Source organism: Rattus norvegicus, chromosome X, assembly GCF_036323735.1.
Source record: "Rattus norvegicus strain BN/NHsdMcwi chromosome X, GRCr8, whole genome shotgun sequence".
In the NCBI taxonomy this organism is placed as follows: Eukaryota; Metazoa; Chordata; class Mammalia; order Rodentia; family Muridae; genus Rattus; species Rattus norvegicus.
The window spans coordinates 112,740,778-112,753,230 of record NC_086039.1 but is presented as its reverse complement, the minus strand read 5'-3'; the positions used below and the strand labels follow the sequence as shown (position 1 = coordinate 112,753,230).

The window sequence follows — 12,453 nt, the reverse complement described above, 5'->3', positions numbered from 1 at the left end:
ATGATCTTCCTGCCTCAACTTCCTGGGTAGCTGGGTGTAAAGGCACCAAACCCAATAAGGTGTGTTTTTCAAAGTCAATTGCCAGATCGATGAATTTGCATTTATAGGGTATATATGATTTGAGTTTATACAGTTCCTGCCAGGTTACCCTCTACAGAATCAACTACCAGGGTTAAAATGAAGCCCAAGTGTCTGTCCCAGTTCCCTGGCTCTCAAACCTTGCACTTGTGTCTTTCCTAGGACCATGCTGATATTGAGTGGAAGTTTGCGAGAACGAAGCTCTGGATGAGTTACTTTGATGAAGGTGGCACCTTACCACCTCCTTTCAACATCATCCCCAGCCCCAAATCATTTCTCTATCTTGGCAACTGGTTCAACAACACCTTCTGTCCCAAGAGAGACCCCGATGGGAGACGAAGGAGGCACAACTTGAGAAGCTTCACAGTAAGACCTGTATATGTATATGCATATGTGTGTATATATGTATATGTATGTACGTAAATGTATGTGTATATATTTTTCTCTTTATACAAAACTGTTTTTCTCCTTTCCCTCCTTCATGACAATTCCTACCTTAAATATTCTCCTGTTATTTGTCAGTCAGGAGCTAAGTATCATTCTAAAGTCCTAATATTTACCAAATAATTGAGGTGGGTGAATGGGTAAGGTGCTGGCCAACTGAAATAACTTCTCTGTCCATTTTGAATTTCAGGAACGTCATGCTGACAGCCTGATCCAAAATCAACATTATCAGGTACCGCTTGCCCACTAGGGCTAAACAGAAGAGTTCTTGGCCAGGTCTGTGGAGTAGAAGGAAACTACTCCAGCTATGTCTGGACTTGACTTCTCTAGGGGCCCTGGGAAGACTGTCACTCACTTCAGAGTGAAGTAATTCATCAGGATGAAATCATCTGCTCTCCAACCCCATTCATATCCCTTTCCCTCAGCCTCATCTGGGTCTGAGCCATCCATACCTTGGAAGGCTATCTTCCTTGAGGTTAAGCAATAGATCTGTAGTTGCTCAGTCCGTGAGTAAAAGACTACCTATTGTACATCTGACACTAAAATACGCATTAGAGAAGTCACTGTGAACAAACCTTGTACCTCTTAGAAGCTTATTACCAGGGATGGGAGATATTACATCATTAAAATTACAAAAGTTAAGTGATTAGGAGGGTAAAAGTTGTGAACAAAATGTACATACAATAGGAATACACAATAAATAGGGAATATAGACAAGAGAAAGTTGTTAGTTATGTCAGTGAAGGACTTTCTAAACATGACTTTAATCAAAGAAGCAGATTTGTGCTTCTTATGGAAACAGCCGGAAGACAGCCAAGCATACAAATATGGGAGATATTTATTGAAAGTAATCTTTGAAAAATCACAGATAAGAAACTATATTTTAATCTTCTGGATCGAAAGAAATGCAGAGGAAGGGCTGTATCTCAGTTGGTAGAGTGCTTGCCTACCATGCATAACGTTAGCACTGGGTTTGATCCCCAACACTACATAAACTGAGTGAGACGGAGGGCACAAGATCAGAAGTTCAAGGTTATCCTCACTATGGAAAGTTCAAGGTCAAGTTGAGACACTGTCTCAAGAAACCCAGGTAGAAAAATATTCTACAAGGTTTAAAGGAACCTAATTCCACAAATGGCTTCCATAATTTCCTTCCTCTTAGTAACAGTAAGAAACAAAAAGTACAGTGTTTCATAGGTAACCCTTCTCTTACTCCACCTATCCCCAAACTCTAATAATTCAAAAAAAAATGATGATGCCTAGGCAAGTCCCATCACCTTTATTTTCCTCTTCAAACCTCACAACAAAACGAAAAAGCAAACAAACAAAAACATATTCCCTGGGCATCTCGGCGACTTCTTAGAGTTAACTGAGTAGCAGAAATACAAGCTAAAGCATCGCTCACTATTAATATAGGCTTCGGAATCAGCCTTAAGTAGACGTAAAATCTAAGGTTTACATTTCCCAGCAGTGTGACCTTGAAGGAGCCAGTTAACACCACTGAACCCCATCTGCAAACCAGGAATAATAGGAAAAGTTAAATTACAGGGTTGTGAAAATTCAGGGTAGGTGGCGCCTGACAAACTGCCTGACACACTGCAGTAAGTGGTAGGAGCAGCAACACCAACCTTGCAACCATGTGTGTTCCAGCCTCCCTGAGGCTAAAAGAGGCCTTTCCTATAAAGGTCAAGTGTTGTTTCTGTGAAAAATATCCTGATTATAAAATTGCTAGCTCACTTAGTGGCTCTCAAGTTCATGAAGAGAAAAATGCCTTACTTTACTAAAAGTACTAAGATTTAATCCATCCCTGAGGAACGGATATTGAGCGAACATTCGGAGACTCTTGTACTCTCATCATACATACATGCATGTACACACACACACACACACACACACACACACACACACACACACACACACACACACTGAATGCATACTATACATTTGAGTGAAAATTCTCCTTTGGGGTAAGTTTAATGGACTGGTACACTGTGCCACCAAAATTCAGAGATGCAAGGACTTATTAACCCAATGATTTCCCATTGCAAAGATGAAGTAAACACATTTTCTAAGCAGGTTCCTTATTAACCTGATAGCCTGAAAAGAAAACTGAATACCTCTTCGTTGTTTTTCAATTCTAGGAAGTTATCAGAAATCTAGTCAAGAGATATGTGGCTGCCATGATAAGAAACTCGAAAACAAATGAGGGGCTAACAGAAGAAAATTTTAAGGTAATTTAATCTTGAAGTGGGTAAATCTCTTAATATCTATCTGTCTTCCTCCCACCCAACAGGTCTTTTCCCCTGTCCACAGAGCTGCATTCAAGCCCTAACTTCTCATTTCTTGGTATAATTTAATCTTCATAGAGTCTGAGAATTCTAATTTTAGAATTCCACTTTCCTATACAATTCCTATTTTTTTCAAAAAAATATTCGTTTTAGTTGGGCAGTGGTGGTGTACACCTTTAATCCCAGCACTCAGGAGGCAGAGGCAGACAGATCTCTGAGTTCAAAGCCAGTGTGATCTACAGAATGTGTTCCAGGCTGGGCCATACAGAGAGAGAACCTTTGTCTCAAAAATAAAAGGCTTTTCATTAAAGTTTTGAAAAATCTGACTTTATTTTTATTCTATGTGTATGGCTGTTTCACCTAGATGTTTATTGCTTGTGGGTACCAGGGGCCCCTAGAAGTGGAGCAAGATGGTTACAAGCCACTCTGTGGGTAGTGAGAGCCGAGTCCAGTTCCTCTAGAACACAGCTCTCTTAAACACTGTGCCATTGCTCCATTCCCTGCAACCATTCTTTGTCATTCAATAGGTGGAGAGATTATTTTTCCTTCTAAAGAAAAGCTTATAATTGAAATAAAATTATATTTTCCCCTCATATCTCTCTCATATTCCCCCCAGCCACAAGTTGATAGCTTCTTTTTCTTTGATTTTTGTTTCATGTGTATGTGCAAATATATGTAAATACAACTTGTTTGAGTCTGGTTTTGCTGTTTGTGTGTACAAAGTTTCAGAGATGAGCAGTCTGCACTGGACAACCAGTGGGGCGGGGGTGGGGGGAATGGAGGAGAACACTCATCCCCAGGAGAAGTAAAATGCCTTCCCCCGGCCACCACTGTGGCCTGTGGTTCTTTGTCTGAGATTGACAGGCTCTTCTGAATGTCTGGCACAATCAGTTTTTCAAACAAAATGAAGCCATCTGATTTTTGATAGTCACAGTGTGAGAATGACAGGCTGAACAGATACAGCAAGAATGCATGGTAAGGGGCAGGTCAGCAAACAGGAAATACCTGGAGAGCTAAAGGCCTTCCTTCCCTTAAAGATGGGAGAGTAAGGACCAAAAGATGTATTATTAAATTTCAATTCTTAAGAAACTAACATTAAATAGTAGAATTTTCTTAACATTGGTATCAAGCTAAAAGAGTGATTCTCACGCAGGGGTAGTTATGTCCTTAGGGTACCTTTGGGTGTCTGGAAATGTTTCAGGTTGTCATAGTGGCATCTAGTGGGTACAGAGAGGGTTGCTACTAACCATCACACAATTAACAAGATAGCTTTACGACACAAAGAACTATCCTGCTTGATATATAGAACCTAGAACAAGAAACCCATCCTGAGATGTATGATTCATGAACACAGACACACAATAATGCGCCCCTATAAGGCATACTGGAATTCTATTTAATCCACAGATAGAACTTATCTGTTGAAGACTGATGTCCCAATCACTTGGCTAAGTTATTATTGTGTGTCAGTCCAGGAGAATAGGGAGCACCCAGGGGTGAAGGGAGTTGGAAGAAATAAAAATGGAGAGATAGAGAGGTTCCAGGTTTAGAAAATCCCTGTAGTACATAAGATGACATTTATAGTGGTTCCTAAGATGACGACATTACTAAGATGTTTTAACCAGGAGGGTGACATGATCAGCTAGCTTTAAGCTTTGGAAAGATGACTGGTGAAGGAACAAGTGAGTGGTACCCAAGCACGTGCACAGAAGGCCATTCACATGCATTTGTATGGCCACACCCTCCACTCCCCGCCCCACCCCAAAGCAGCCATCTGATCACCTGATACTTCATTTCTTCAGTTTCCTTCCTGGACCCTAAAGGTCTCTGCTTCTTCAGTTGTTCTTAAACTTAGGACACTCATAAGAGCAAGTACTCTAACAGCTTGTCAGTTACCACTTTATTTTTACAATTTCATGTGTGTGGCTGTTTTGCCTATGTGTATACTTGCCTATGTAGATGTATGTGTACCACCTGTGTGCCTGGTGTAGATAGGGGTCAAATCGGGTTGTCGGGTCCCCTGCAACTAGAGTTACAGGTGGCTGTGAGATGCCACATGGGTGCTGGGAATTGAACCCAGGTCATCTGGAAGATCAGCCAGTGCTCTTAACCGCTAAGCTATTTCTCCAGCCGAGTTACCTAGTTATTATTAGTTCATGCGCTTGTCCAGACGTTCTGAAATCAACCTTACTCACTGTGCCATTTTTCCAATTATGACAGAATAGTCTTTCTGTGCTTGACTAATGGAAGATCTTAAAAGTATAATGTATGCCTTATGATTTATTACTAGGTACAACTTAGCCTATCCAAAATTCTGAGTGTCTTCTTTAAACTAAAGACTACTTTTCTGATAAAACATGTCTCCTCTCTTTTGCTAGGAATTAAAGCAGGACATTTCCAGCTTTCGATACGAAGTACTTGACCTCTTGGGAAATAGAAAACATCCAAGAAGAAGCTTTTCCACTAGCAGCGCTGAATTCTCTCAAAGGGATGATACCAATGATGGCAGTGGTGGGGCTCGGGCCAAATCTAAGAGTGTCTCTTTCAATTTAGGCTGCAAGAAAAAGGCCTGCCAGGGAGCACCTCTCATCAGAACCATGCCAAGAGCTAGTGGTGCCCAAGGAAAGCCGAAAGCTGAGTCGTCAGGCAAACGGTCCTTCATGGGTCCCTCTTTCAAGAAACTGGGTCTCCTGTTCTCCAAGTTTAATGGTCAGACCTCTGAACCTACTTCGGAGCCAATGTACACAATCTCTGATGGCATCGCACAGCAGCACTCTATGTGGCAGGACATCAGATATTCTCAGATGGAGAAAGGGAAGGCAGAGGCCTGTTCGCAAAGTGAGATGAACCTCAGTGAGGTAGAGTTAGGTGAAATCCGGGGTGCTGCTCGGAGCAGTGAATGCCCCCTAGCCTGTTCCAGCTCTCTTCACTGTGCATCCGGCATCTGCTCCTCAAATTCGAAACTTTTAGACTCATCAGAGGACGTATTTGAAACTTGGGGAGAGGCCTGTGACTTGCTCATGCACAAATGGGGTGATGGACAGGAAGAACAAGTTACAACTCGGCTCTAAGTCAAATCCCCATCATCTATTCTGGAATTCAAGAGAAAAAATTTGTAATTTCTCAAAGGTGACCCCAAATATGATTCCCTCCCTGTCCCCCCTCCAAGGAGTGAAGCTATTACTTTCCGTCTTTTCTAGCCATTCTTGTTTTGTTTCACTGTTAATATCATTTGTGTTTTGTATCTATAAATACTAAATCCATCTCAAAAGCAACTGAAGGGGTACGGCCCCTAATCAGCAGAGGTGCGGTCGGGTGCTTTAACCCCTTTGCTTTGCTCACCCCTGCCTCCTTGAAGCTCCAGGTGCCACTTTGCTACAATAGCTACCGCATAGATTCCTGACTTGCCTCAGGATCTCACACCCATCTCCCCACAGAGCTGAGGGATATGGTCAGCAATCCCTACCAGCTATCAGATAAGGCAAATCAACCTGCCTGTCTTCGTTGCTCTTCAGTGCTTACACGCTGCCCATGCTGGTTCGATGAACAGCATTAAAGGGAGACTAGACTCCAAAGAATTGTCAGCTTGAGGTTTCTAGGTAGAACAGGCCTTTCTGTTTTGTTTATAAACACTACAACTTCTAACTGTGGGGACTGTTGAGGTTTTGTTTCGTAAATGTGTGTTAGTTTAATGTGTGGCAATGAGATATTTATTCTACAGTGCGTACCACATCTAGTAAGTTAGCTAATTTCCTCCCCTGTGTTTGTATATTTCAGTTAACGTACCATACTTCAAAATTAGTATTTAGGATGTGTACTTTTTTCAAAAAAAATCTTTTACTGTACTTTAACCAACAGTTACTATATCTCATACGCTGGCAAGAAAAAAACAATTAGCTGGTATATTTATAGGGTCCTATCTACTGTGGATAGTTTTAATCATCATTGATATAAAAGCATTTCTAAGATTCAAGACTGGATCTGAAATATTTTTTATCAGAAAAATGACATTTTATTGAGGTGTTAAAACTTGGGGAGAAAATGCACCTCAATTTAATTGCTTTCTGGAAAGAAAACCCAACAGATACAAATTTAGGTTCAGATAACCTAATTCAGGTTGCAGCTACAGTAGCAACTGGGGGATAGTGGGAACTGCATGTGTGAACTGTTGGAAATATAACATAATAATCCTAGTGGATATGTACAACTATACTTGTGGTCTAAGTTCTGCCTTCAAAGAAAGCTGCATTTATACATCCAAATTCTTTCCCATACACAAGGAGTACTTAATCAAAATGTAAGTTAAAAATGAAGCTAGTGAGCATGCGGTCATCATCTAAGATGATGACCACCAGAGAGCCACCAAACAACAGCTGAGCAAACATGGGTTTACCAACATATGCTTGGCTCGTAGAGATTAACAATGTATATGGCAGAGAAGTTAAAAGGTTGTTGAGCACCACCTGGTCTTTGTAAGGTCCCCTCATGTGTGATGTCTGCTGGAGGAGAAGTGAGGAACTGTTAAACAATGTAAACGTGTCTGTAAAGCTTGCTTTTGACAGTGTAGTTTTCGTTAAAACTGATTTTCCATCTCTATCCAGTAAAAGTATTTCATATAGAGATGAGCCAAATTAGGGGCAAGCCAGGCAACAAGTGCTGCTGGATATAACTCAGATACTCACAAAAAGGAATTAGGAGAGTAAGAGCCATCAGCATCCATCTGGCTGGCAAGGGTTTGTTGCAAATTAATCAGAGTCCTATTGGAAGTGCTCATTTATTTAAATCAAACTGGTGCCCTACTTTACTAAGAGCGACCAACACAGACAGCTTACTTTCTAAAAGTTAGAGTTCTAAAGTCACAATTGCAGCTTTCCCAACTGTAAATTTTATCCTTAATAATAAATGACACTTCAATCCAGGGATGGAGGTGCACGCCTTTAATCCCAGTACTCTGGAGGCAGAGGCAGGCAAATCTGTTTGAGGCCAGCCTATTCTATAGAATGATTTCTAGGACAGCAAGGATTAGACACAGAAACACTGTGTATAAATAAAGGAACAATAAGTAAACTGAGAAATACTGTATAAAACAAACAAACCTAAACTACAATCATAATTCATACCACCAGCAACAAAGCCAACATAAAATATATACTCAGAACATTTTTCTCATCAATATACCAACTATTGGTGATCTAGGCATAATTGTCCTAGTGGTCAGAAAACAGGGTAGCAAGCCATGAAGTCATGCTCCAAAGCAGTCTCTGTCACTTAGGACCTGAAGAGAGGAAGGATACCACAATAGCCAATCTCTGCTACTGAAAGACACCAGTGCCATATTTCCTGGGGAACACATTCCAGTCCAGATCTCCTTCCTCATAGTCATCATCTTTGTGACTCAGGCTCAGGATGTCACTAGCTAGGTTGAGGCCTCATTATGATGAAGGCTGAAACTCAGTACCACGTTGGTGATAGCAACATTTTTTAACTTTAAGCTAATACCCAGTAGGAGAAAGACATCTTCCTACCCTGTTAATCAGTTACTGTTTAAAAACATTTCAGGGATGGAGAACTTTAACAGTCAGCTCTAAGTTCTGTTTGCAGTTCCATTTTTAAAAGGAGGCTGGAGAGATGGCTCGATGCTTAAAGGCATGCACTGTAACAAAAGACCCAGATTCTCTTCCCAGCAACCACGTGGCAGCTCGATCTGTCTGCACCTCCAGTTCCAGGGCCTCTGACCGTGCTGTTATCCTTTTCTGTGGACAGACTTCCTGGGATACGGTAAAGAACTGCTGAAATTAGTAGCCCCAAGAGCATCCTCTGCATACCTGTTAAACAAGAGCTGTCCAATTCAGCTTTTCTACTTTTGAGGGCAGAAGATACTCAGACCAGAAAAAGCTAACAAACCCAAGGAATAGAATATATACACTTTGGCAAAAGAAAATCTGCATTGATTTATTGTATACTTAAGACATTCTAATTCATAACGCTGCCATGCCAGCTAAGCAGCTCCTTAGTATGCTGTTTGGTGGTTAGGAGAAGGTCTTAGTAGGTGGCTTTGGAGTTTTACTTTTAGAAAATGGGATGTTGAAGAAACAGAAGGATTAAATGTTACTGATATAGGCAACAAGCTCATCTTCAAGTTCAGAATTGATTTTTTGCAACTTAAAATCAACTTTCAATGTGCTTAGAGTAGTGGCAGCTTTAAGGATAAGTTTAAGACCTCCTAGAGAAATTTAAAAGGACAACATACTTAAGTAGAGACCTTCTACTGATTAGGGAACAATCAAAATTTAGCCCCTGAAATCCTTAAGTTTAAACAGCAAATTCCATCAAGAGTCCCAATGGCCCAAGTTCTAAACAAACTGACAGCTGTCTCTCTAAATCCTCAGTGATCCAGAAGATACATTTTATCATGTACAGGTGCTGGGAAGTAGGCTGTTAGCAGGATTAACAGGACAAATTAATTTTTTTAAAGCCCTCAAGATTCTACAGAAAAATGGAGGGGACAGTTTTGGACTGGACATGCATAGTATCAGATGTAGTGAGATGGGGCTCAAATAGAAAGACAAGGCAGCTAGCTGAATTCTCAAGCCATCCGAAAGTTCTATGATCAAAGTAGAAGATCGAATCATTTTATTGACAATACAGCCTCATCATATCACTGTACACAATGAAGGCAGTTACCTGTATTCATTAAGAGTGACAACTATAACTGACATATTGTGGAAGAAGCAGTCAGAATTTAAAGTTTTCATGACCACTAGAACCAATGTCAGTGCAGGTTCACAAGGAAAGTTCTAAACCCAGGCTGTCAACTGCATTAGTTTACTTAATGTTAAAGGAAATAATTTCATAAAGTACTAACTTCAGATTTACCTATTTGAATTCCCCCTTTAAACCCAATATGGCCATGGTCTCATTTCAATGGCACAACTGTTACAGACCTTGTCTGAGATCATTTCAGTTCAGATAAAACTAAATACAACTATCCCCAGAGAAAATACATGAATTGTTTTTATTCTTTCATGTACACACTAGGGGTACTATTCAAGGAGAAATACTTAACTTAAGGATTCTATTTCTTCACGATTTTACTAGAGGAGGATAAGAAGTTTCTTTCTAGTTAGTAATTGCTATTTGGAGCTACAGCTTAACAGTTGATAGGAAAGAAAAACTAGAAAACAGAGGCTATGCTTATCAAATTTTCTCAACGTAGACCCTCACACATCGGCATACAATGGATGTTTGTTAAAACTAAGGTTAAAATTGTATCTCCTGAGCTTAATTTGTGAAAAGGAAAACTTCAGTGTTTGTGTAAATGGCATTTTGGCTCTATGGATTATTTTAAAAGCTAAAAGCCCGAGTAACTACTTTTATCTAAATATTTTCTGTAAGAAGTGCAAAGTTAGTGTCAACTTGAAATGTGTGAAAAACAATCTTGTATAATAATTTTGTGTGTTTTTAGCTTCAATATGAAGAACAAAGCATTTACTTCCCCTCCCACAAAATGTATGGCTATTTAGAAATAAGATGTTTGTGCCTCCTTTTCCAATGTAACCATTTATACCTATTAATAAATGTTGATGAACAGCATTGGGTTTCAAATGATAATTTAACTTGCAAATACACTGAGAGGTTACTGTAGTTCAAAATATTCTGAGAAGTCTGACTGAGAATCAACATCTCAATTTCTATAGTTCCTATGTAAAAAGATTTTACTAGTAAGGGCTGAAATAGGAAAACATACTGGTTCATTCACCTCAATTTTAACTACAAACTTGGACTACGTACTTCAAAAGAGTTTTACCCAGAGCTATGAATATACTTGATAAGTACTCAATTAACTATCTGATAGACTTCCTTAATCCTCTAGATGTTTTAGCAAGATCTATTTGAACATTATGACAAGCACTCTAAATTTAACACCTTATAAATTTATTTTCTTTGAAAAAAAAAAAACAATTTTACTTGTATGAGTAGTACACTGTCCTTGTCTTTAGACACACCAGAAGAGGGCATCAGATCCCATTACAGATGGTCGTGAGCCACCATGTGGTTGCTGGGAATTGAACTCAGGACCTCTGGAAGAGCAGTCAGTGTTCTTAACTGCTGAGCCATCTCTCCAGCCCATAAATTTAGTTTTCAATATTTAAGACTTTTTAAATGAAAAAAAAAACATACTATATACTTCGATGTTTCCCCCTCACCCTCACCCAATTGCCCTGAGATACATCCCTGAACCTTACCCAATTTTATGTTCTTTCTGTCTTTAAACGAAAGACAAAAAATAAAAATAAAAACATTAAACACACTGAACTTTTACTAACTTCAGAAGCAAGCACCATATGGCCAGTTATCATGGCATTCTTATAAAAATTCTCTAGCACAAGGCTAAAGTAGATAACAGTATAGTGGACCTAAGCTTTAAGGATTAATCACTCCAAAGTGGTTTAAAAACACATTAGGTACCTAAACTCATGAAACTACATTTCCCACATGTTCCTGACAAGTCTTATAAGGAAAACTGATTTCGATAGTTTCAGCTAAAAGACATGTATTCTAAATCAAGTTGCTTCTACTGAAACTCAATATTCTATAAACTGGGAGTGGGTGGGAACTAGGAGATTGCCTTTCACTACACATTAGTTCTTTTACATTCATCAACTTTTATTGTAAGAAGAAATATAAAATGCTTCAAAGATGTCATGTAAAATGGACTAAATCTGTCCCACATTATAAAAAGCCTAGATTCAATTCAAGCTCTACCACCCTCCCCAATGGACCATTTTGTTATTCATGTAGATTTACATCTGAATTAGGTTTTGAAAGTCTGGTATTCACATTAAAATATAATTTGTTTGTTTATATTTCATTTCCAAAGATAATTAAATGGTTATGCCTTGATTATAGACTCTAAGGAAATGAAAGAGGTTTTAAATTCACAAGTCTTGAATTTCAACAGTAAAATAGATTCAATATTTTCATCTGCTCTTAATCAAGGCAGAGAGCCACAGTTAGTTTTGAGAATATACACAGCCTAAAATGCATTATTTTTCTTGCTATGGAAATTACTTAGATTTCTACCTTTAGTATGACCAGATTTTATCAGGAGTCTCAAACCAGCCATAGAACCTTCATATCCCCTCACAATATTTTCACGTTGCTATTTGGTTAACAATACAGAAAAGACAGGGTTCGGTTTTGAAGTGTCAATGACAACTAAAGAGGTAATATGCAAAATGTGAGGCTTGAGAGCTTGGTCAGCAAAGTACTTGTTCCAGGACCTTGAGGATCTGCCTTTCTCAAGCACCCACGTAAAGAGCCAGGCATGGTTGTGTACATTTCCGTTTCCAGTCCTGGGAAGATAGAAGCAGATGGCTTCTTGGGGCTTGCTGGCTAGCCAGACTAGCCTAACTGTGGAATCCCAGGTGCCAGCTTCTGAGGACTAATATTAGAGGTTATATTCAAGTGAATGTGGATATATATAAACACCCATAACCCCCTAAATATGTAGCCTGCCCGTGCTTCTGTTTTTGTCTTTGGAGTTTATCAAATGACTTGCTTTCTTCATTCAGTAAGTTCTCCAGACTTGTGCAGCAATTCTCGTTACCCTAACCTGCTCCACCGTAACACGAATAAAAAA

At 39.4% G+C, this 12,453-nt stretch overlaps 2 protein-coding genes across 4 annotated transcripts in view; one reads left to right on the top strand and one right to left on the bottom strand.

Moving 5' to 3' along the window:
* Trpc5 (transient receptor potential cation channel, subfamily C, member 5) overlaps nt 1–10,403 on the top strand; it is a 284,811-nt gene extending 274,408 nt beyond the window's left edge. For all 3 annotated transcript variants that reach the window (NM_080898.3, XM_063279766.1, XM_063279765.1), the window contains 4 exons: nt 241–444; nt 713–754; nt 2,664–2,753; nt 5,189–10,403. In NM_080898.3, the coding sequence (NP_543174.1) occupies nt 241–444; nt 713–754; nt 2,664–2,753; nt 5,189–5,881 (1,029 nt within the window). In that variant the 3' untranslated portion in view covers nt 5,882–10,403. The remainder of the gene's footprint in view (nt 1–240; nt 445–712; nt 755–2,663; nt 2,754–5,188) is intronic.
* Alg13 (ALG13, UDP-N-acetylglucosaminyltransferase subunit) overlaps nt 1–12,453 on the bottom strand; it is a 61,910-nt gene that overhangs the window by 11,694 nt on the left and 37,763 nt on the right. The window lies entirely within an intron of this gene.